The sequence below is a fragment of the Pipistrellus hanaki genome (assembly GCF_964339955.1).
Source record: "Pipistrellus hanaki genome assembly, chromosome: 2".
Lineage (NCBI taxonomy): Eukaryota > Metazoa > Chordata > Mammalia > Chiroptera > Vespertilionidae > Pipistrellus > Pipistrellus hanaki.
Genome location: NC_140504.1, coordinates 101,299,216 through 101,325,788, shown reverse-complemented (window position 1 = coordinate 101,325,788; position 26,573 = coordinate 101,299,216). Strand labels below are relative to the sequence as shown.

Sequence of the window (26,573 nt, the reverse complement as noted above, 5' to 3'; positions counted from 1 at the left end):
TCCCCCAGAGTGCATGTTTTAAAAGATAAAGGTAAAAGCTTTAAAATTTCTTATGTGCCAACCCCAGAAATAATGTAGTCACTTCTGCCTCATCCTGTGTTTCATAGGACCATCCCAGATTCAATGTTTGATTTAAAAAAAAAAAAAGGGGGGGGGCATGAATAGCAGGTGGTGGAGTTATTGGGGTGTCATCTTTGGAGATTCACCATTGTATGAGTAGAGCTGGTAATCCAGACAGTATGGCTCCAGAAACTATAAACTCTAATCTGCTGTATCATGGGGTGTCTCTATTGTGAATAAATGAATACATTCACTACTTAATTGGTATAACTACAGGGGACTATTCTGGTGATTTGGGCCTCCAAAGATGAATTAAGGACACATATTAATTAAATTTTAACTCTAAAGACAGAAAACATCTGCAATTTTTAACTGACAATCCTTCCTCTGCTTTTAAATACACCTATTTTAAAAGTTAGGTGCACACTCAGTTGGTACTATAGTGGGAAGAGCCTGGTTGAGGGGAAGGGCTCAAAGAAAAGCTGGGGATGTTTGGAAGCACCATGGACAGTCGTATGAAATCAGTAGAGGCCCAGTGTATTATATTCATGCACAGGGGGTGGAGAAGGGTGTCACTCAACCCAGCCTGCACCCTCTCCAACCTAGGGCCCCATGGGCAGTGGCGGGTGACCAGGCATGCAGAGAAGGGTAGTTGGGGGCAACCAGGCCCGCAGGGGAGGGCAGTTGGGGGCAACCAGGCCTGCAAGGTAGGGCAGTTAGCGGCGATCAGGCCAGGAGGGGAGGGCAGTTTGGGGTGATCAGGCTAGCAGGGGAAGGCAGTGGGGATAATCAGGCTAGCAGGAGAGGAAAGTTTGGCCATTGGGCCGGCAGGGGAGGACAGTTGGGAGCAATCAGGCTGGCAGGGGAGGGCAGTTGGGGGCAATCAAGCCAGAAAGGAAGGGCAGTTGGGGGGGGGGGTCAATCAGGAGGACAGGGAAGCAGTTGTGGGCAATCAAGAAGGGTGGCAGGCAAGTTATTAGGAGCAAGAAAGCTCTGTCTCCTAGGCAGCCACTGGCTCCTCGCAATTCACCCAGATTTGGTTCTGACTGGTGGGTTTCTATGCCAGTCTGCATCTCCGGGCCTATCTCCAGGCCTGATCATAGAGGCAGGGCTGATCAGCAGCTGCCTCAGGCTGCTGACAAATGGCTGAACTGCTGACCTCTGGGAGAGAGAGAGAGGTTTAGCTGCTGGCAAGGGAGAGAGAAGCAGGGTCTGATCAACCATCAACCATAAGTGTACTGTGTAACCATCACCAACATCCTTTTCCAGAACTGTTTCATCTCACAATCTGGGACAACTGGCTCCTAACCACTCATCTGCCTGCCTACCTGATCACCCCTAACCTCTCTGCCTGCCTGTTAGATCATCATTAACCTCTCTGCCTGCTGGCCTGATCCCCCCGACCTTGCCCCCTGCCCCTATCTTGCCCCTCAGCTGGCCTAATCGCCCCTACCTTGCAACCTTGCCTGCCTGATCACTCCTAACTTCTCTGCCTAACTGCCTGATCACCCCTAACTGCCTCTGCCTGCCTGCCTGGTTGCCCCTAACTGCCTTCCTCTGCTCACCTGATCTCGCCCCCAAATGCCCTCCTCTGCCGGCCTGATTTTTATCCCCAACTGCCATCTCCTGCAGGCCTGATCTCACACCCAACTTTCCTCTCTGCTGGCCTGATTGCCCCTAACTGCCTCTCCCTCAGCCCCCACCACCATGAATTTGTCCAGAAGAAAGTCGGACGTCTGAAAGATGGCCAGTCAATTCGGTCTAATTAGCATATTATTCTTTTATTAATATAGGTAGATGATATAGGAAAGGATTGCTTAAGTGGGGGAAGGGGCTTTTTCAGCAGACAAAAATACATAATTCCTATATCTGGACTGATAGCCAGCCATATGCAATGTACTGCCAAACTGGTCATTAAAAAATTGAACCTCTTTCTTACACCTTAACCAAACTGTTGTTGCCCCAAAACCCCCTCCTCAGCCCCCACCTTAGGTTCTGCCTTCATAGTTCACCCAGATTTGGTTCTATTGGTCAGTTTCAATGCCAGTCAGCATCAAAAGCTCTGCCTCCTAGGCAGCCATTGGCTCCTTGCAGTTCACCCAGATTTGGTTCTGATTGGTCAGTTTCTATGCCAGTCAGAATCAAAAGCCCTGCCTCCTAAGCAGCCATTGGCTCCTTGCAATTCACCCAGATTTGGTTCTGATTGGTCGGTTTCCATGCCAGTCAGCATCTCCAGGCTTATCTCCAGGCCTGATCATAGAGGCAGGGCTGATAGTCAGCCACCCCAGGCTGCTGGCAAGTGACTGAACTACTGACTCTAGGAAACAGACAGAGAGGCATGGCTGCTGGCGAGGGAGAAGTCAGGAGAGAGAAGCAGGGTGATCAGACCCTGCTTCTCTCTCCTGACCTTGCCAGCAGCTGCTACCACTGATGACCAACCCTCCCTCTTTTTCTCTCTCCAAGAGGTCAGCAGTTCAGCCCACTTGCCTGCTGCACACACAGCCTGGTGAACTGTCAAGGATTCGGTCATTGTGGATGTTACCACCCTGGCTCTTTATATATACAGATTATATAGGAAATGTTTCTATTTTGTTCAGAGAGAGGGGAAGGAAGAGAAAGATAGAAACATTAATGATGAGAGAAAACCATTGGTCGGCTGCCTCCTGAAGGCCCCCTAACTGGGGATTGAGCCAGGCATGTGCCCTCAACAAATCATGTCTTCCTGGATTATGGGTCAATGCACAATTAACTGGGCTATTTTATTTTATTTTTAAGATATTTTATTGTAATAAAATTTACATTATATAAAACTTACCATTTTAACCATTTTTAAGTGAACTGTACAACCATCACCAACATCCTTTTCCAGAACTGTTTTATCTTCCTAAACTGAAACTCTGTCCCCATCAAATACTAACTCCTTTTTTTCCCTCCCTCAAACCCTGGCAACCATCCTTCTACTTTCTGTCTCTATGACTGACTACTCTAGGTGCTCCATATAAATGGAATCCTGCAATATTTATTGTTTTGTGACTAGCTTATTTAACTTAGCATAATGTCTTCATTAATGTTATAGCATTTGTCAGAATTTCCTTACTTTTAAGGCTGAATAATGTTCTTTGTATGTCTGTACCATATTTTGTTTATTCATTCATCTGTGGACAAATACTTGGATTGCTTCCACCTTGTACCTATTGTGAGTAATGATGTTATAAACATGGACATAAAATGTTCCAGGCCCTGCTATCCCTTCCTGTGGGACTATACCCAGAAGAGAAATTACTAAATAATATGGCAGTTCTATGTTTAATTTCTAGAGAAATTGCCATACTGTTTCCACAGTTGTACCATTTTACAATTGCACACGGGTTCTAATTTCTCCATATCTTTGCCAACATTTATTATTTTCTGTGGTGTTTTTTTTTCATAGTAGCCATCTTAATAGCTGTAAAGTAATAGCAATTCTATTTTTGTACTGTGTTTATCAATACTTGATTTTCTTCTTTAATTGTGTTGTGCTTTTGTTTTATTTTTTTAATATCAATTGCCTGTCTCCTCAAACTAGCTGCATGATGGCAAACTAGCTCCAGGAGGCCTTGTTCACTGCCATAACCCCAACAGAACCCACCACACACCACACATTAGTTGAATGAATGAAAGATCTCAAAGCTACCAGTTTTAGCACTACCACAGTTCTCCTTTCATCTGCCCTAAGCTCTACAGGAGCTGAGAGATCTCTTCTGCTACTCTGACAAACCAGAGGATGCTGAAGATTCTTACAAACAAATTAGTGCTATTCTCTGTGAAATACAAATAAATAAAGATATTGTCACATTGAAGCCTTGAGAGCGAGGAAAGGAAAATGGTGGAAGAATAGATAGGTGGATTCTGAGCCTTGTCCAGAAGCAGAAAGAGCAGCTGAGGGTCATGCTATGAGTGTTTATTAGCAAGCCAAGAGACAGCTGAACACCAGAAGAAACTGGGGGGCTGATGACCAGGGCGCCCCTGACAGGGAAGCACCCACAGCGGGGCTAGGTCCCTTCCTGGAGCTACCTTCGGGCTTGGATGAGCAAACCTCGCCATCTTGAAGGGAAATTGGATCATGTCAGAGGCCTGAATATCCATAGCCGCAGTGACCACCTAGCAGCTGTGACCCCCAGAACACTGATCCCAGGCAGTGCGAACACTTGGACTCACAGGAGTGCCCCACCGCACGGCAAAAAGGTCAGACTTCGCGGGGAGAGGGTGAGTACCAGGTGCGCAGAAACTAGAAAACAGGGACGGTGATTACAAGTAGAAGCCCCTGGCTGTTGGCGGGTGTCACCCGTGAAAGTGGACGGGGCACCTAATAGGGGAGATATCTAAAGAGCAACACATTTGGATCTGACTCGGAGGGATATCAGAGAATTACAGGAGATTACAGTTGGCTCAGACTTGCCCCTTACCCCATCCATAGACCAGTGCCGCAGAGAGTGGGTGGGGGTGGGGGGGAAGCTAGAGAGGCTAGAGCCTGGACAGTCAACCTAGAAACACTGCCACACAGAGGCTAAATCACAAATTGACCCTAGTATAATAAAATCAAAGCGAGACCTGCTTAAAAATTAGGACCATATTACAACACTGAGGAGCAGTGAAACACAGGGAACTGCAATACTGTCCGGACTGGGAAACAGGCATGCCAAACAGAGCAATAGAGGAAGTGAATGACCTTCATTACTGCAAATTTTATTTGAATTTTTTTTAATTTTTAATTTTTTGTTTTTTACTTTTTTTCATTATTTGCAACGATTACAGAAGAAACTATTTTTTTTTCTTTCTCCTCACTTGATTTTACCTTTTTAATTATTACATTGTATACATAATCAACATTATTACTACTACTATTTTACCTTTTTAATCTTATTTTCTTTTGTTTATTTTTTTTTTTTTCCCCCTCGGGATTACTGTTCTACAGCCTATATTTATCTTTCCTTCTCAAACCCTTTATTCTATCTCAATCCTACCTTTATGCCATCACTCTCTTCCTAACCTTTTCCTTTGGTGCCCTGTTTGTCGTAACACTTTCCTGCTCTAGATTTCCCCCATTCTTTCTGTTTACCCCCTCCTAAAATTTCACCCTACTTGTGTATATATAAATTCTAACCCTTGCTTCAAGCCCATTCACACCTTCCTCATCACTGTCCTAAAAACAAAACAAACAAACAAAAAAAGTCTTTCTCTCTATCCCTTTGTACTTTTATGTTGAATGTTAACTATATTGAAGTTTTATGCTTTTTGTGTAAGATTGATTTGCCTATTCTTTTTCTTTGATTGTATGCTTTTGTTAGCTGGGTTCTAGTCACCTTTTTTGGAGGTTATTAATATCGCAAACACATTTCTACTCAGTGCCTTGTGTGTTGTACCTGGTTGTGTTGTATTTTGTGCCTTTAAATCAAAGCAGGAGAGAGAGAACTAAACAACCAGACAACCTAAAAAGAGAAATCATGGGGAGACAAAGAAACAGGCCACATATGAAAGAAAAGCAGGCATAACCAAAAAAGGAAGAAAACGAGTTAGAGGCAAGCAACCTACCAGAGCAAGAACTCAGAGTAATGATCATAAGATGGCTAAAAAGAATGGAAGACAAATTTGACAGTATGAGTAAGACCCAAGAGGAAATGAAGAAGAACCAAAAAGAAATGAGAAATGACATCTCTACTGTAAAGAACTCAATAGAAAGCATCAAGAGTAGTCTAAAAGAAGCACAGGACCACATCAGTGAGCTAGAAGACAAGATGGAAAATAATACCCAATTAGAGCAGTTTCTAGAAAAAAAAAAAATTAAAAGCAGGAGGAGAGTCTAAGGGAAATTTGGGACAATACAAAACAAAACAATATTAGAATAATAGGGGATCCAGAAGGAAAGGAAACTGAGGAAGACATGGAAAACGTATTTCAAGAAATAATGACAGAAAACTTTCCTGAGATAAAGAAAAAACCCACACAAATCCAAGATGCTCACAGAGTCGCAAGCAAAATGAAACCCAGAAGACCGACCCCAAGGCATTTATAATTAAACTGGCAAACACCAATGACAAAATAAGAATCGTAAAAGCAGCCAGAGAGAGACAGAAAGTTACATATAAAGGAACCCCCGTCAGACTAGCAATTAATTTCTCCACAGAAACTTATCAGGCCAGACGGGAATGGGATGACATATACAAAGTCATGCAATGGAAGGGACTGAATCCAAGAATACTGTACCCAGCAAGGCTATCAATCAAAATTGAAGGTGAAATCAGGAGCTTCACAGACAAAAACAGACTAAGGGGATTTAGTCTGTTTACAATAAACCCAAGAAATGCTGAAGGGTTTATTGTAAAATTAAAGAAATAGAAAGCAAAGAAGGAACACAGGGGTATAGAATAAAAATGGCGTCAAATAAGTACCTATCAATAATAACTCTAAATGTAAATGGATTAAATGCTCCAATCAAAAGACATAGGGTAACAGATTGGATAATAAAACAAGACCAATATATCTGTTGTCTACAAGAAACCCACTTCAGAAAAAAAGATGCACACAGACTGAGGGTGAAGGGATGGAAAAAGGTTTTCCAGGCAAATAAAAATGAAAAAAAAAAAGCTGGGTTAGCAATACTTATATCTGACAAATTAGATATCAGAGTGAAGGACATAACAAGAGATAATGAAGGCCACTTCATAATACTAAAAGGAGCAATCCAACAAGAAGAAATAACACTGGTAAATATATATGCACCCAATACGGGAGCACCCAAATACATGAAAAAAAAAAAAAAAACTGCTGGAGGACATTAAGGGATAGATTAATAGCAATACAATCATAATAGAAGATTTTTAAAAAATATATTTTATTGATTTTTTACAGAGAAGAAGAGAGAGAAATGGAGAGTTAGAAACATCGATGAGAGAGAATCAACGATGAACTGCCTCTTGCACACCACCCACTGGGGATATGCCTGCAACCAAGGTACATGCTCTTGACCGGAATCGAACCCGGGACCTTTCAGTCCACAGGCTGACGCTCTATCCACTGAGCCAAACCGGTTTCGGCATAGTAGGAGATTTTAATACACCACTGTCACCTTTGGACAAATCACCTAAACAAAAAATCAGCAAAGAAATATCAATCCTAAATGACTCACTAGACCAGATGGAATTAATCAACATCTTCAGAACATTCCACCCCAAAGCCACAGAATATACGTTCTTCTCAAGTACACATGGGTCATTTTCAAAGATAGACCACATGTTGGTACATAGGCAAAATCTCTTAAAATTCAAGAAGATAGAAATCATATCAAGCATCTTCTCAGATTATAGTGGCATAAAACTGGAAATTAACTACAATAAAAATAATCCAAAGAAATCAAGCACATGGAGACTAAATGGCATGCTATTAAACAAAGACTGGGTTACCAGAGAAATCAAGGAAGAAATTAAAAACATCCTGGAAAAAAATGACAATGAAAACACAACAATCTATGGGACACAGCAAAAGCAGTTTTGAGAGGGAAGTTTATATCTCTACAAGTCTATTGCAAAAAACAACAACAAAAAATGGTAACAAATTTTCTAACTCTACAACTCAAAGAGTTATAAAAAAAAAAAAAGAGCAACAAGAAAAGCCCAGTGTAAGCAGAAGGAAGGAAATAATAAAAATCAGAGCAGAGATAAACGACATAGAGACCAAAGAAACAATACATAAGATCAACAAAACCAAGAGCTGATTCTTTGAAAGGATAAACAAGATTGATGAACCTTTAGCCAGGCTAACCAAGAAACAAAGAGAGAAGACTCAAATAAACAAAATCAGAAACAAAAGAGGTGAAATAACAACAGACCCCGACGAAATACAAAGGATTGTTACAAAATACTATGAACAACTCTATTCCAACAAAGTGAACAACCTGGAGGAAATGGACATATTCCTAGAAAAATACAATCTTCCAAAACTCAATCAGGAAGAATCTAAAAATCTCAATAGACCAGTAACTATGGAAGAAATTGAAACAGTCATCAAAAACTTCCAGCAAACAAAAGCCCAGGGCCAGATGGCTTCACAGGAGAGTTTTACCAAGCATTCAAGGAAGAACTAAAACCTATCCTCCTCAGACTATTCCCAAAAATTCAAGAGGAAGGAACACTTCCAAACTCCTTCTAGGAAGCTAGCATCACCCTAATACCAAAACCAGATAAAGACAACACCATGAAAGAGAATTACAGGCCAATATACCTCATGAACATAGATGCCAAAATCCTCAACAAAATTCTAGCAAATCGGCTGCAGCAGAACATCACAAAGATTATACACCATGACCAAGTAGGATTTATTCCAGGAATGCAAGGATGGTACAATATCCGCAAATCAATAAACGTGATACATCACATAAACAAATTGAAAGATAAAAATCATATAGTCATATCAATTGATGCAGAAAAAGCATTTGATAAAATCCAACACCCTTTCCTGATAAAAACTCTCAACAAGGTGGGAGTACAAGGATCATACCTCAACATAATAAAAGCTATATATGATAAACCCACAGCCAACATCATACTCAATGGGCAAAAACTAAAACCATTCCCTCTAAGAACAGGAACAAGACAGGGATGCCCACTCTCGCCACTCCTGTTTGACATAGTACTGGAAGTACTAGCCATTGCAATTACACAAGAAGAGGTAATAAAAGGCATCCAAATTGGAAAAGAAGAAGTAAAGTTATCCTTATTTGCAAATGACATGATATCGTACATAAAAAAACCAAAAGACTCCATTAAAAAACTAATTGACTTTATAAATGAATTTGGCAATGTAGCAGGATACAAAATTAATGCCAAGAAATCTATGGCATTTCTATACACCGAAAGTGAACTTACAGAAACAGAGACTAAGAAAGCAATTCCATTTATCATTGCACCAAACAAATTAAGATACCTAGGAATAAACTGAACTAAGGAAGTAAAGGACCTATATGCGGAAAACTACACGACACTGAAAAAAAGAGATAGAGGAAGATGTAAACAGATGGAAGAACATACCATGTTCATGGATTGGTAGAATCAACATCATCAAAATGTCAATACTTCCCAAAGCAATCTATAGGTTCAATGCACTCTCCATTAAAATACCAACGGCATATTTCACTGCCTAGAAGGAACTCTTCAAAAGTTCATTTGGAACAATAAAAGACCCCGAAAAGCCACAGCAATACTGAGAAAGAGGAATAAAGAAGGAGGAATCTCAATACCAGATTTCAAGCTTATTACAAAGCCACTGTTCTCAAAAAAGCATGGTACTGGCACAAGAACAGACATATAGATCAATGGAATAGAATCGAGAATGCAGATATCAACCCAAATCACTATGCTCAATTAATATTTGACAAAGGAGGCACAAATATACAATGGAGTCAAGACAGTCTATTCAATAAATGGTGTTGGGAGAATTGGACAGATACATGCAAAAGAATAAAACTAGATCGCCAACTTAGACCATACACAAAAATAAACTCAAAATGGATACAGGACTTAAACATAAGATGGGAAACCATAAAAATACTAGAGGCATCCACAGGAAGCAAAATCTCAGACATATGCCAAAAGAACTTCTTCACTGATATGGCCCCTAGGGCAATGGAAGCTAAAGAGAAAATAAACAAATGGGACTACATCAAAATGAAAAGCTTTTTTTACAGCAAAAGGAACCATCAACAAAACAACAAGAAAGCCCCCTGTATGGGAGAACATATTTGCAAATGTTATCACTGATAAAGGTTTAATCTCCAACATCTACAGACAGCTTATACAACTAAATAAAAGGAAAATGAATGATCCAATTAAAAAATGGGCAATGGACCTAAATAGAATATTTTCAAAAGAAGAAAGAAGGAAGGCCAAGAGGCATATGCAAACATGCTCAAAGTCACAAATTATCTGAGAGATGCAAATCAAAACAACAATGCAGTGCCATCTGTCAGAATGGCCAACATCAACAAATCAACAAACAACAGGTGTTGGCGATGTTTCGGAGAAAAAGGAACCCTCGTGCACTGCTCGTGGGAATACAGACTGATGCAACCACTGTGGAGAACAGTATGGAGCTTCCTCAAAAAACTGAAAATGAACTTCCATTTGACCCAGTAATTCCACTCCTAGGAATATATCCCAAGAAACTAGAAACACCAATCAGAAAGGATATATGCACCCCTATGTTCATAGCAACACAATCTACAATAGTGAGGATTTGGGAACAGCCTAGGTGCCCATCAGCAGATGATTGGATAAAAAAACCATGGTACATCTACACAATGGAATACTATGCTGCCATAAAAAAGAAGGAATTCTCATCATTTGCAGCAACCTTTATGGAATTGGAGAACATCATGCTGAGTGAAATACGCCAGTCAATGAAAGAGAAACACCACATGACCTCACTCATTTATGGATAATAAGAACATTATAAACTGATGAACCAAAAGATAAGACATAGAAACAGTAAAGCAACAAGCAGACTGTAAAATTACAGTGGGGAGGGGAGGGAGATCTGGGGGAGATAAGAGATCAACCGAAGGACTTGTATACATGCATATAAGTACAACCAATGGACACAAAACTCTGGGTATGGTGGGTATGTATGGGAGGGGAGGCAATGTAAAATATGTACACAGATAATAATTTAATAAAAAAATAAAGAAAAGAAACCTTGAGAGCTCCTGTGGCTTTTGTGAACATTCTGCTAAGGCTCTAATTAAAACAGAGAAAAGAGTGCTGGGCTCCTCTGGAAGTTCTTATACAAACATAAAAGAGGCAACCTCCTGAAAGAGAACTCAGCTGGCTAAGAATTAAAACTATAAAGCTTTTAACCAGAAAAGCAAACTGCATAATCTTTTCTTCTGCATTAACTATCCTTTCTAGAGTTTCTACTTTCCCCAAAAAAGGCTGGCATTTTGTTTCTCAATTTCACAACACAAATAAATAAATTCACAGAAAATGCCTGTCACATGCTGTTTTCTTTTCTTTCCATAGTGACAAAAGACTTGAGTTTCTCAGCTCTCTTGTGACCATGTAACTAAGAAGCAGCCAATTAAATGTGCACAGCAAGGTGCGTGTAATTATGCACAATGCCCTTAGAGGGAAGATATATTCCCTTCTCCTCTTCCTTTTATTTGGCTGGAACATGAACATAAAGGCTGGAAGCTAAACAATGCAGTGGCATGTGGAACAGGAAGAGAGAAAGATACTGTGTGCCTAATGATTGAGAAACTGCCCCACCACTTCTAATTGCCTACCTCCAGATTCCTTTATGTGAGAGAGAACCAAAACTTATTTTAGGTCTCTGTTACTGGAAGTCTACTCAGCTCTAATTCACAGAACTGATCCAGTAAGATTACAGGAGAACGCAATCACAGATATAAGATCTTCCTAGATACAGATAACAATGTAGATTGCTTCTTAAAAGTCTGCATTGCTTTGAGCTGATGCCAAGCTGGGCTTGGCATCAGCTCAAAGCAACACAGAAGATAAAACAACTTAATACTAGCAATAATGAGGATAATAAAAACTCAAATACTGAGATATATCATGGTGGCTGGCAGGAAGGAAGTAAGGGAGAGGGAGTGAATGAGGGGATGAAAGGAAAGTGTGTGGATGTGTGAGGTGAGTTTGTGAGTGAGGGACAGTTAAATTCCAGCAGGAGCAGTAGGGGCTGGCAGACCAGGCTCTCTTGGATAGGGAGAGACTACCATGGCTGTGGGCACTCCACACCATCTTGAAGGGGAGAACGGCCTTTCCTAGGAACTCATCAGCACCACCACCCAGATAGGCCTTGTAACTGCTCACAACCAGCAGCCACTCCAGCCCAAATCCTGCTGTCCCAACTGCAGACCCGTGGACCCTGGGACCTCCACCTCCAAAGGTGCACAACTCCCCCAGCGGCAGAACTCTGGACACCACATTCCTGTGTTTCCAGCACACAGGTGTCTAGGGTACACCTCTCTGTAAGCAGCACCTGGGAGCTACTGGTAACCTCTGCTGGGTATGATTTTGTACAGACAAAGGTGTGCTGCCCTGCAGTAGAAATTCTTAATTCCCCCTCCCAGAATAATTGCCCACAGACACCCCAGCTGTGCAACCTCATTGCCAGAGCCCCTCAGAGTGTGTCAGAGCACTGCACAGGCAAAGGCACCTCCACAGTCATGCATTTCCAATGGACAGGCACTCTGAGCCCATCCATCCACAGGGATCTGGTGGGAGCCTCTTTGAGCTCTCACTGGGTGGGATCTTGGACAAACAGGGATGCATTCCCCCCCCCCCCCCCGGCAGAAGAAATTCTGAATTCCCTCTTCCTAAATAACTGCCCACAGACAACCCAGATGTGCAGCTTCAACACCAGGGCCCTTCAGAATGTGTCAAATTCTGCACTGGCAAAGGGACTGCCATACTCGCGCATTTCCAACAAGCAGGACCCTGAGCCCATCTATTCACAGGGCACTCTGGGGAGAGGCTGAGCCCCTGCTGGGTGTGATTCTGCACAGACAAGGTGCACTGCCCCACAGTAGAAATTCTGAATTCCCTCTTCCTGAATAACTGCCCACAGTCACCCCCAGCTACTCAACCTCAGTGCCAGGGCCCCTCAGAGTGCGTCAGAGCTCTGTGCCAGCAAATGCACTGCCACAATCACACATTTCCAAAGGGCAGGCACCCTGAGCCTATCTATCCATGGGGCACTTGTGGGAGATGCTGCAAGCTCTTGCTTGGTGTGACCTTGAACAAACAGGACACACTCCCTCCTTCCCCTACTTGCCCCAGTAATAGAAATTCTGAATTCACTTCTCCTGGATAACTGTCCACAGCTGCCTCAATTATGTGGCTTCAGTGCCACGGCCCTTCAGAGTACTTCAGTGTGCTTCACTGGCAAACACACCGTGGGTGCCCCTCTCAGTTGCAACTGGGAGCACGTGCCTATCTACCACAGGTGCAGCAGCAAAAGCTGAGTCTGCCAACTCCACAACTATAGAACTCTGGACACTACAGTCACACCTTTCCAGAGTGTAGGTCCCCTGAGCCCCATCACTCCAACAGATGGTTCCTGGGTGCCACTGTGAGTCCCTGCTGGGCACACATAATTTCAATCAAGGGTACAAGATAGTAAAAATTGGGACACAACCCTCCATGGCTGCTGACTTCTAGACACCGCATTTGCGCCTTTCCAGCTCACAGACCTACATCAAGAGAACACAAATAGTTCAAGTAGGGAGCAACACTAGATTACCAAGCCCAGGAAACCTGAGAGATCACACCAGTAGCACCATAACCAAAAGAACTTGGGTAGTAGAACAGTAGGATCTACAATTAAAATGTTACAGCAAAAAAAATGGAGACAAAAAAAAAAAAAATAATCCCCAAAGGGAAGAAAAAGAGGAATCACCAGAAAGGGAATTAAATGAAATTGAGGCTAGAACATATCAGATAAAGAATTCAGAGCAATGGTTATAAGAATGCTCAAACAGCTAGGTGACAAATACACACAACTCAATAACAAATACACACAACTCAATGAGAATTATAAGGAGCTGAAGGAGAATGTCACCAACATGAAAAGGAAACAACAGGAGATAAAGAATGACATAGTAGCAATAAAGACCACAATGGAAGACTTAAACAGTAGACTACAAGAGACTGAGGACTGCAGCAGCGAATTAGAAGACAAAGTAGGAAAAAAAAAACACACAAATACAGCAGCAACTGGAAAGAAGACTTAAAAAGCAAGAGGAGAGCCTAAGGGAGCTTCAGGACAACACAAAATGAAACATTCACATAATAGGGTACCAGAAGGAGAGCAAGAGAAGTAAGTAATAGAAAACCTGTTTGAAGAAATAATGACAGAAAACTTCCTTAATGTTGGCAAGAGAAAAAACTATGCAAGCCCAAGAACACATAGAGTCCCAAACAAGATGAACCCAAAAAGACCCACACCAAAACATCTCATAATTACAATGGCAAACACCAACAACAAAGTAAGACTCTTAAAGGCTGCCAGAAAGAGACAGAAAGTTACCTACAAGGGATCTCCTATTAGACTATCAGTGGATTTCTCAACAGAAGCACTCTAGGCCAGAAGGGTATGGAATTAAATATACAAAGTGATTAAAAACAAGGGCCTGAACTCAAGAATACTATGCTCAGAAAGGCTATCATTCAAAATTTAAGGTGGAATCAGGAGCTTCACAGACAAAAAAAAAAAAAAAGGATAAGAGAGTTTATCACTACCAAGCCAGCAATGCAAGAAATGCTAAAGGGACTGCTATAAAAAGAAGAAAGAGAAAGGCAAAAAGAAACACAAACACTAAGGAAAAATATGACAACAAACATTAGTAACAACATTAGTTTAATGTTACTAATGTTCAATAGTAACATTAAATGTAAATGGATTAAATGCACCAGTAAAAAGACATAGGGTAGCTGAATGGATAAGAAAACATGACCCATATATTAGTTGTCTGCAAGAGCCCCACCTCAGAACAAAGGATGCACACAGATTGAGAGTGAAGAGATGGAAAAACATTTTTCAGGCAAATGGAAATGAGAAAAAAGCTACAATACTTATATCAGATAAAATAGGCCTCAAAGTAAAGGCCATAACAAGAGATAAGGAAGGCCACTGCATAATACTAAATGGGGCGATTCAACAAGAAGATATAACTCTTGAAAACATGTATGCACCCAATACATAAAACAACTAGAAGGTTTCAAGGTAGAGATTGATAGCAATACAGTCATAGTAGGAAACTTTAATACCCCACTGACACCACAGGATAAATCATCTAAACAAAAATCAGTAAAGAAACAGAAATCCTAAATGACTCACTAGATCAGATGGATTTAATTGACATCTTTAGAACATTTCACCCCAAAGCTATAGAATATACATTCTTCTCCAGTGCACTCAGAACATTTACAAATATAGACCACATATTAGAAGACAGGCAAAGTCTCTTCAAATTAAAGAAGACAGAAATCATAACAAGCATCTTCTCAGACCATACTAGCAAAAAATTAGAAATCAACTACAATAAAGACAATGGAGAAAGAAAAAAAAACACAATTGGAGGCTAAATAGCATGCTATTAAACAATGATTGGGTTACCAAAGAGATCAAAGAATAAATTAAAAGCATCCTGGAAACAAATGACAATGAAAACACAACAATCGGAAATCTATGGGACACAATGAAAGCACAGTCCTTAAAGGGAAGTTCATAACTCTACAGGCCTACCTACCTCAAAAAAAACAAGAAAAAATGGTAATAAATTATCCAACATTGCAACTTAAAGAACTAGAAAGAGAGCAATAAGAAAAGCCCACAGTAACCAGAATGCAGGAGATAATAAAAATCAGAGCAAAAGTAAATGACAAACCAAAAATCAATACATAAGATCAATGAAACCAAGAGCTGGTTCTTTGAAATGATAAACTAGACTCATGAACTTCTAACCAGACTTTAAAAAAAAAAAAAAAAAAAAGAGAGGGCCCAAATAAACAAAATCAGAAATGAAAGGTGATGTAACAACCTACCCCACAGATATACAAAGGATTGTAAAAATAATACTATGAACTCTACTCCAACAAAGTGAACAACTTTGACAAAATGGACACATTCCTAGAAAAACACAAGTTTCCAAAACTCAACCAGGAAGATTCAAAAAACCTGAACAGGCCTATAATTACTGATGAAATTAAAAGAGTAATTGAAAAGCTTCTAGGAAATAAAAGCCGAGATGGACCAGATGGCTTCACAGCAGAATTTTACAGAACATTCAAAGAACTAAGACCAATCCTTCTCAGGTTATATTAAAAAATTCAAGAGGAAGGCACACTTCCAAACTCTTTCTATGAACCAGCAGTACCCTAATCCCAAAACCAGATAAAGACACCACCAAGAAAGAGAATTACAGGCCTATATCCCTGATGAACATAGATGCTAAAATTCTCAACAAACAGAGAACCAAGATGGCAGCCTAGGTAAGCACCTAAGCTGCCGCCTCCACAACAATTTCAAGACAACTAAAATCATAACGGACATCATCCGAAAACACAGGAAAGCTGGTGGAGAGGGAAATCTACAACCAGAAAGGAGAGGCTCACGGATCGAATTGGGAGCCGTAAAGCACTGAGATAGGGTGATGCGCGCGCAGAGAGGAAGTGCAGCCAAATGCCTGGCTGGCGGGAGGGGAAAGGAAGTCCCCGATTGCACTGAACCCTTTCTGACTGCACTGAACCCCGGCCATAACCCTGTGGACCCAGGCTCATACGAGTGCAGTCCAGACTGTAGAGAAAGGCACCTAGAGACTCAGAGACTAGGAGACTAGGGGAGCCAGGAGCCGCAGAGGGCAGAGTCTACATTTGCACGCGAGTAAGTGCGTGCAGAGAGGTCTGACCACAGAGGTTGCCTCGGCCTCTCCAGAGCGGAAGGAGTCAGAAGCTGCAGACTACAGAGACCCAACCAAATTCTTGGTGAGCCCCTGGGGTACCCATGCTCTTGCACAGAGAATCTGAATGGTCAGGCAGAAACTCAGGGGAGCCACAGAAGGCAGAGGTCAGGCGGAAACTCAGGCGAGCACACAAGGGCAGGGCTGATGGGAAGCTAAGACTGTCAGCTCAACCCTGAGAATCCACCCCATCCAAGCTGAGCACAGAGGTTTTTGCAAGTTTCCAAGTCTGATCCTATAAGACTGTCTCCAATACAGAAGGTATCCCAGAGTAGACACAGCTGATACCCACATCCAATTGGCCTGAAGGTCAATTCCTCCCAGGGATACCAACAACAATCAAGACTTAACTACAACAGGCTGTACACACAGTCCACAAAGGGGAGCACCAGAGTGTCTACCTCAGGTAACTGGGGAGACTGACCCACCGAACCATATAGGACACCAAACACACAAAGCCATCCTACCAACTCAGGGAAGCAGCAAAAATGCCACTACAAAAAAGCAGCAAAACTTAAACAAGGAAATAGATCTCAAACAAAAGAGACAGAGAGCAAAAGACTGAATATAGAGTTCAAAACCGCGGTTATAAAGTTTTTTTAAGAATTTCCTAGAAAAGGCCAATAAAATAAATGGGACCTTTGAGGATATGAAATGGGATCAACTAGAAATAAAGAATACATTGTCTGAAATAAAAAATATACAGAGTCCAAAAACAGAATGGAAGATCACAAGAATCAAGTCAAATATTTGGAACACAAAGAGCCAGAGGACACTCCTCCACAGAAGCAAGAAGAGAAGCGAATCCAGAGAGTTGAAGATAGTGTAAGAAACATCTGGGACAACTTCAAGCAAAACAACATCAGAATTATGGGGGTCCCAGAAGATGAGAGAGAGCAAGATACCAAAAGCCTATTGGAAGAAATAGTGACAGAAAACTTCCCCTACCTGGTGAAAGAAATAGACTTACAAGTCCTGGAAGCACACAGAACCCCAAACAGGAGGAATCCAAAGAGGACCACACCAAGACACATCATAATTAAAATTCCAAGAGCAAAAGACAAAGAGAGAATATTAAAAGCAACAAGAGAAAAACAGGTAGTTACTTACGATTGTCAGCTGATTTCTCAACAGAAACCCTGCAGGCCAGACGGAAATGGCAAGAAATATTCAAGGTGATGAATAGCAAGAACCTACAGCCAAAATTACTCTACCCAGCAAAGCTATCACTCAGAATCGAAGGCCAGATAAAGAGCTTCACCAAAAAAAAAAAAAAAAAAAAAAAAAAAAAAAAGCTAAAGGAGTTCATCACTGCCAAGCCAGAATTATATGAATTCTAAATTATATGAATTATATGGGGTTCTTTAGGAAGAGGAAGAAGATAAAGATAAAAATTATGAACAACAAATATTTAACTATCAAGTGAATCTAAAAACCAAGGGAATTAAAAAATCTGATGAACAATATTAACTGTTGAATATAATAGAATCAGATCTATGGAAGGGGAGTGGACTGACGATTCTCCGGGGGGGGGGGGGGGGGGAGGGGGAAGGGAAGTGGGGGGTGTGGGAAGAGACTTAACAAAAACTGCACCTATGGATAAGGACAGTGGGGCGTGGGGAAAGGGCAGAGGGTGGGGAGGGAACCTGGTGGAGGGGAGCAATGGAGGGGGAAGAAAGGAGGAACATTTGTAATAATATGAACAATAAAGATTTATTTTTAAAGATAAATTTATTTTTTTTTAAATTTTTAAGTTCTCAACAACATTCCAGCATTACATTAGAAAGATCATACACCATGAACAAGTGGAATTTATTCCAAGAATGCAAGGCTGGTACAATATCCTCTGCTGGTACAATATCGTTGTTTCACTAATAGAAACATGTAAAAGGCTGGTCAATCTTGAAGCTCTGAAAGGTCAGAGTCAACCACTCCCTATCTAATTGAGACAAAGGTAAATGAGGCAACTTCCCCATCAAATAATCATGTAAATCTTTACTGATATGATAATCCGCTTATTACCAGCCTAAGGGCTATAGGTGTATCCCAAACCTGCTCAAGGGTAATGGGTGTATCCCATAGTCTCAATAAAAGGGACAGCAAGACCAGAGCCTAGTGGCAGTTCTCCCACTAGTGGTTGGCTCCTGCCTGGCCCCCATATCGCTAAATTAAATTTCTTCTAGTCTCTTTTTCATTTGTGTGTAGCCCGTCTCCAGAACACAAACCCTGAACCAGAACCCTTAACAACGCGGGAAGTTAAAAGTGTTCCCATAATCCACAAATAAATAAGTGTAATACATCACATAAACAAAGTGAGAGACAAAAATCACATAATCATATCAATTAATGGAGAAAATGCATTTGCCAAATCCAACACCCTTTCTTGATAAAAATGCTCAGCAAAGTGGGAATAGAAGGTCATATCTCAACATAATAAAAGCCTTATATGACAAACCTACAGCCAAAATCATACTCAACAGGCAAAAACTAAAACCATTTCCACTAACAGGAATAAGACAGGGATACCCACTTTCACCACTCCTGTTCAACATAGTACTGGAAGGGCTAGCCACAGCAATCAGAGAAAAAGAAGAAATAAAAGGCATCAAACTGAAAAAGAAGTGCAATTGTCATTATTCGCAGATGACATGATACTGTACATAGAAAACCCTAAAGACTCCATCAAAAAATTATTAGCCTTAATAAATGAATTTGGCAATATAGCAGGATACAAAATTAATGCCAAGAAATCTATGGCACTTCTATACACCAACAGTGAACTTACAGAAAGAGAGGCTAAGAAAACAATCCCATTTACTATCGTACCAAAGAAATTAAGTACCTAGCAATAAACTTAACTGAGGCAAAAGACCTCCTTAGTTAAGGAAGACATAAATAGATGGAAGAACATACCAGGCTCATGGACTCGTAGAATCAACATCATTAAAATGTCCATACTACCCAAAGCAATCTATATATTCAATGCACTCTCCATTAAAATACCAATGGCATATTTCACTGAACTAGAACAAAATCTTCAAAAATTCATCTGGAATAAATAAATTTTAAAAAGACCTCCAATAGCTGCAGCAATCCTGAGAACCAGATATTAAGCTGTATTCCATAGCCACTGTTCTCAAAACAGCATGGTACTGGTATAAGAACAGATACAGAATAGAGAGCCCAGAAATCGACCCAAACCACTATGCTCAATTAATATTTAATAAAGGAGGCAAGAGAATACAATGCAGTCAAGACAGTCTTTTCAATAAATGGTGTTGGGACAATTGGACAGATACATGCAAAATAATGAAACTAGACCACCAACTTACACCATACACAAAACGAAACTCAAAATGGATAAAGGACTTAAATGTAAGATGAGAAACCATAAAAATACTAGAGGAATACATAAGCATCAAAGTCTCAGACATATGCCAAAACAATTTCTTCACTGATACTGCTACTAGCGCAATAGAAACTAAAGAGGAAATAAACAAATGAAACTACATCAAAATAAAAAGCTCCTGCACAGCAAAAAAAACAAACAAAAAAAAAACCATCAACAAAACAACAAGAAAGCCCACTGCATGGGAAAACATATTTGCCAATGTTATCTCCAATAAGGGTTTAATCTCCAACATTTATAGGGTATTCATACAACTTAATAAAAGGAAGATAAACAACCCAATCAAAAAATGGGCAACAGACCTAAATAGATACTTTTCAAAAGAGTACATAAGGAATACCAAAAGTCATCTGAAAACATGCTCAAAGTCACTACTCATTGAGAGATGCAAAACAACAATGAGGTACCATCTCACACCTGTCAGAATGGCTATAATCAACAAATCAGCAAACTGCAGGTGCTGGCGAGGATGAGGAGAAAAAGGAACCCTCTTGCACTGCTGGTGGGAATGCAGACTGGTGCAACCACTGTGGAGAACAGTATGGGGTTTCCTCAAAAAACTAAAAATGGAACTCCCATTTGACCTAGTGATCCTACTTCTAAGAATATATCCCAAGAAACTAGAAATAGGAATCAAAAAGGATAATATGCACCCCTATGTTCATAGCTGCACAATTCACCATAGCTAAGATTTGGAAACAGCCTAAGTGCCCATCAGCAGATGAGTGGGTTAGAAATTTGTGGTACATTTACAATGGAATACTATGCTGCTTTAAAAAAGAAGAAATTCTTACCATTTGCAGCAGCATGGATGGAACTGGAAAGCATTATGCTAAGTGAAATAAGCCAGTCAGTGAAAGAAAAATACCACATGATCTCACTCATTAATGGATAATAAAGAACATTATAACCTGATGGACAAAAAGACAGATAAAGAAGCAGAGAAGCATAGAACAGACTGTCAAATTGCAGTGGGAAGGCAGGGGAGGTAAGAGATCAACCACAGGACTTGTATACATGCATATAAATATAATCAATGAACACAAGACACGGGGTGGGGGAGTGAAGGCATGTATGGGAGTGGGGTAGAAGGGCAATGGGGAGATATGGACACATGTAATACCTTGATCAATAAAAACTTTTTGGAAAAAATAAACACCTCAAATAGCGATGACTAACATTTATTGAGCATGTATTATATCCCAGATACTGAGATGAAGGGCTTTACTAGTACATGTACTATCTCATTTTATTTTCACAACAGTCTTGAGATTTAGAGAAGATAAATCCTGTTCACACAAACTGTAAGTGATAGAATGAGAATTTGAGTCTAGGGACATCAGATTGTTAAGCCCACATCCTTACACAACATCCAAATGGAGTATCCATTACACTTCCTTTGCCTCATAAAAGAATGAGTGGCAGCCCTCTCCTGAAGCACACCACTTCTTTACCAAAGAAAATTTTCACCACATCCCCCAAGCCTCAATCAAAGTCACATCAATTATGTCCCCTAATACCCCAAATGAATGGCCAGCCATGAATTCTTCCATTTTAGGTACATGATGCCTCTCAGTCATTAAATTTATTGAACCAATTTTACCTTATAGCCATTTAATTCCAATTGAAACACAATTATTATTTAAAAAATAGGTTATTTTTATGTTTGTTTCAGAGCTTTATTTCACATTTATGCTAATATCAATATTTCAAAGCTATTTTCTATGACTTAAGCTCTTCTGGCCCCATGTACTACACAATAACATAATGAAATATGTGCCAGCTCATCAGAGAGTTGGCGTTTGATAGGAGGACACCAATGCATCTAAGAGCCATGGCTATCAAATGACCTTCCTGGTGGGAATACCTCAATGAAAAACAGGTTTCACTTTACATAAGGTGGACTTACCAAATATTTGATCAAGTCATTTTATAACATGTTCTAGGCCTCAGTTTCCCTGTCTATAAAAGTAAGGAAAATAATTTTACTTTCTTAAGAGTGATTAGCAGCATTCAGTGAAATTATTCTTGTTAATTACATTGCACAATGTCTAGCACACAGTAAGTGCTCAATAAAAGGTAGCTACTTTTAAAAATTGTAATCTGTGAGTGGTACGATCTGAATGAATGAAGGTCTCAGTAAACCAATGTGTTCAATTACCAAACAACTTCCCAACAACCAAAGAATGAAGAAGAAAACAGTCACTTCTATACTGACTGGAAAGATGACTCAATATAGCCAATTCTAAATCCAGACACTTTATAAAAGCTGGATGGCTCTAAATCTGATATCTTATCTTGATTCAGGATAATCGATGTCATTACTAACCAGTATGGACATTTTATTAGCCTTTGGTATTTAATTCCCCATGTTATTATTCTCATTTTTTGCTAATTTATCTATTTATTTTATATTCAATATTACTTTATCTGAGAGGCCTAGTGCACAAAATTCATGCACGGGCTGTGGGGGCTGTGTCCCTCAGCCCAGCCTGCACCCTCTCTAATCTGGGACCCCCTCAAGGGATGTCCGACAGCCCATTTAGTCCTGACATCCCTGGCTCCCAACCACTTGCTTTCCTATATTCTCTATGCCTGATTGCCCATAACTGCTTCTGCCTGCCAGCCTGATCACACCCTAATTACTCCCCTGACAGCCTGATCAATGCCTAACTGCTCCCCTGCCAGCCCGCTTACCCCTAACTTCCCTCCCCTGCTGGCCTGATCACCCCCAACTGCCCTCCCCTGCAGGCCTGGTCCCTCCAACTGCCCTCCCCTGCATACCTGGTTGCTCCTAACTGTCCTCCCCTGCAGGTCTAGTCCCCCCCAACTGCCCTCACCTGCTGGCCATCTTGTGGTGGCCATCTGTGTCCACATGGGGGTGGTCATCTTGTGTATTGGAGTGATGGTCAATTTGCATATTACCTCTTTATTATATATGATTCGTTTCAGATGTACAACATAGATGTTAGACAATCGTATACTTTACAAAGTGTTCCCCTAATATTTCCAGATCCACCTGGCACTGTACATAGCACAATATTACTGACTATATTCCCTATGCTGTACTTTGTATTCCATAACTTCTGTAACTACCAATTTGCACTTCTTAAAACTTCACATTTTCACCCAGTCCCCCAATATCCTTTCCTTCTGGCAATCATCAGCCTGTTTTCTGTATCCATGAGTCTGTTTCTGTTTTGTTTGTTCATTTATATTGTTCTTTAGATTCCACATATAAGTGAAATCATTCTTCAGTTGTCTTCAGTAGTGGTTTCAAGCCAGGAACATTAACTGGGATTTTTTTCCATTTTCTGCCCCCATCCCACCCCCCATTTTTCTGCAATGGTATAAAGTAGTCAGAGGAGCACCACCTTTGATCTTCTATTCCCCACTGGGAGACATTTATGCAAGGCACAGGCAACAAAATAACTTCTAACAATCATTACCACAGACATTTGACAAAATAGCCTTAATTTTTAAGCCATGAAACTCAATTGAGTCAGGCTGGGTTTTCAGAAACACACCTGCTTTAAGCATTTATTCCTTCAAGCTTTATCTTGCATCCTTTCCAGTTGCTAATGCAGGACACCACTAGTTTTATTAATAAAAATCTCCAAAATAGCTGAGATAAATCCAACATTTCACTATCAGGCATTTGCAGCTAACCCAAATCTTGATCTCTGAGGAAAAAAATAGCGGTCTTCCACTGTTAATAATACCCACTTTGAGGAAAATACCCTTTTAAAATATGCTTACTGTGATTTTCCAAGTGCATTTGCTATTTGGAGGGTACACTCCAGGAAAACCTTCGCTGCCAATAAATCCAGACTCTCCAGTAAGAACACCACCACATGTGAAAACAGGTCTATGAAATAAAAGGGAAACAATTTGAAATATGTCAACTTCAGAATGTATAGTCTAGTAATATGGATAAAGTTAATATGGATTAATAAATGCCTGTATCATATAAGGGATTCGAGAGCTTGCTAGCTCTCAGAATATACCCAAAAAAAACATTCCGTCCAGCTGCCACCTGTCTCCATCATAACACAAGCTCGACAGTTCTGTTATCCATCCATCCATCCGTCCATCCATCCTTCCGTCCATCCATCTATCCATATGAAACCAAGTTTTCTAAGCAGTGGTAAAATGTTATAGGAAAATAGTAAGTGGAAAATTTAAAAAGGGGGAGTGAGAGAGAGAGAAAATGAAAACTAGGCCAAGTGATGTGCAAGGTTTAGAGATAGATAAGCAACTGGTTAATATAAAAAAGTTTCTCATCCCCTTTTCCGAAAACCTTTGGGCATTGGCAGATCCCCCCATTGAAAAGGTAAGTTGATGGAGGAGGTGACAAAGTTGCCAAGAGTGAGTCCCTCGGCCCAGGTGCTGGAGCCGCTCAAAGGTTAAGTTTCAGGAAGCCGGAGCGGCTCGGCTCGTTCGCAGGGCAACAGGGCACCATGCAATTCAAGTTTCCCCCTATGTTTAATTAAGTTTTTCTCTCCAGTTAAAAACAGAAATAAGCCTAAATCCACAGATTTGGGTCCTAACGCTTCCATGCGGGAGGGAAGACGCTGGACGGATGACGCCTTCGCTACGTGGTGACCGGGCCAGCGGGGGCGAGGGAGCCCCGCGACTGGACCCGGGGCCTGGGGCCTGGGGCCTGCCCAAGGCTGGGTCCCTGGGCATCCAGAGCAAACTGAGAACTGGGCCCGAGGCTGCTGGGACAGAGCGAGGGAGGAAAGAGGGAGAGGGCGGGGCGCGTTACCTCTCCGGGTGCTGCTGACCCGACTGCTGGGCCGCCAGCAGCAGGCCGAGCACAACCCAGGGGCCCGCGCCGCTCATGGTCGGTGGAGACTGTCCGGGCGGCCGCCAAGAGCACGCCGGCTGCGCCTCTGGCGTGCACACAAGACACCCTGTGCGCGCTCCTACGCACGCGCACGGTCGCTGGGCAGCCAAGGTATGCGCAGCTGGAGGGGTCCGGAAGCTTTTAACGGTGATTACGGTGCAGCCTGACTCGACAATTTCCTTCCCCAAGGAGTTGCTGACAGCCACTGGCCACTGCTGAACGTCCGATTTGTTCTCTGAAGCGGGAGGGGCGGCTCCCATGCCTCAGCCGCCTCCTCTCTAGGTGGGGCGGGCGAGCGTCTCCTCCCCCGCACCGGGGACCCACAGCCCTATCTCATCCCGCCTGCAGGCCTGTAGGGAGATGAAAAGGGACCCCCTCCTTCGCCCACCAACGCTCATTGGTGCCCAAGCGCGACCTGGCTCAGTAATCCACAAATGATCACAGGGTGGGGTGATGTTTTTCACTAGCTACTTTCTTTTAAAAAAGTATTCGCGCCTGCTGGAAAACCTGAGGTTCCTTCTTTATTTCTGTCTCCTAAGGCAAGAAAGGGGGAAATAGAAGAGGGATTCTATCATATTTTAACTCTTTTCTGCTTTAGTGGTGTATAAGTGTTTCCTGATAACTAGGGACTAATAAAAGAAAAACAAAAAGAGAATGGATTTTTTGATATTTTCAACACTGATGCCACTACAAGAGGGATATGGCTCAATCTACCGTGTTTCCCCAAAAATAAGACATCCTCCGAAAATAAGACCTACTTACAGATTTCCTTCTGAGTGAAATATAAGACATCCCCCCGAAAATAACCCCCCCCCCCCAGGCTAAACATGAGAGATTTGGTCCACTGATTCTGAAAGAAATGGAGTCACAAGAAATTCACCAGGAAATTCAGAAATTGGATTGTTATGATGATGTTCCAGAAGATGATGACATGATTGTCATTGAATAAATGAGTAAATTCTTGATACTTGATTCACAGTTTGTCTGGTTTGTGTTGACAACTGCCGTACTACCGTATACAGGTAATAAATTTCCTTTATTTTCATTTAACAATAAATGTGTACCGTATTCTTCTTCATGGAAAAATAAGACATCCCCTGAAAATAAGACCTAGCTTATCTTTGGGAGCAAAAATTAATATAAGACACTGTCTTATTTTCGGGGAAACAGGGTAGATGCTTCATTTGAGTTGTTCACCTTTCTAAGTAAATATAAATAAATAAATAAATAAATAAATAAATAAAAATAAGCATTATGTTAATACTTATCAAGACTCCATTTCTAATAATGAGATACAATATTAAGAACATAAACACTCCTGGCAAGGAATAAGTAAAAACTAGATTCAGGGAATGACTTGACATTTAATAGTGGAGAAACCCAGCAACTAATAATCGGAACCAGAATTTCCTTATGGAGTTTACATTATTTTACTATTTTTGAAATAGAGAAGGAAAGGAACAGCAAGAACTGCAACTTTTAATTTTTTTCTAAAGGCACCATACCCTGTATGACATTTTTAAAAGGTGGAATTACAGAATTTGGCAAACTACTTTATATCCTAAAATATACTTCCTCAACCCAATAAAAATTGCTTTAAAACAGCAAAGAGCAAAATAAATGTTTATTTTGCACTCATTTCAAGAATATGCTATTCAATGGCATTAGTGTTTTATATATTTTATTAAAAATCATATTTTAAATTACAAAATAAAAATATTGCTCAGTTCACTTTCTGGTAATGA

At 40.9% G+C, this 26,573-nt stretch overlaps 1 protein-coding gene across 2 annotated transcripts in view; it reads right to left on the bottom strand.

Moving 5' to 3' along the window:
• PCOLCE2 (procollagen C-endopeptidase enhancer 2) overlaps positions 1–25,060 on the bottom strand; it is a 163,609-nt gene extending 138,549 nt beyond the window's left edge. For both annotated transcript variants that reach the window (XM_084875949.1, XM_084875950.1), the window contains exons 1-2: positions 24,748–25,060; positions 23,739–23,847 (exon numbers count right to left, since the gene is read on the bottom strand). In XM_084875949.1, the coding sequence (XP_084732075.1) occupies positions 23,739–23,847; positions 24,748–24,824 (186 nt within the window). In that variant the 5' untranslated portion in view covers positions 24,825–25,060. The remainder of the gene's footprint in view (positions 1–23,738; positions 23,848–24,747) is intronic.
• Positions 25,061–26,573: the final 1,513 nt, after the last annotated feature.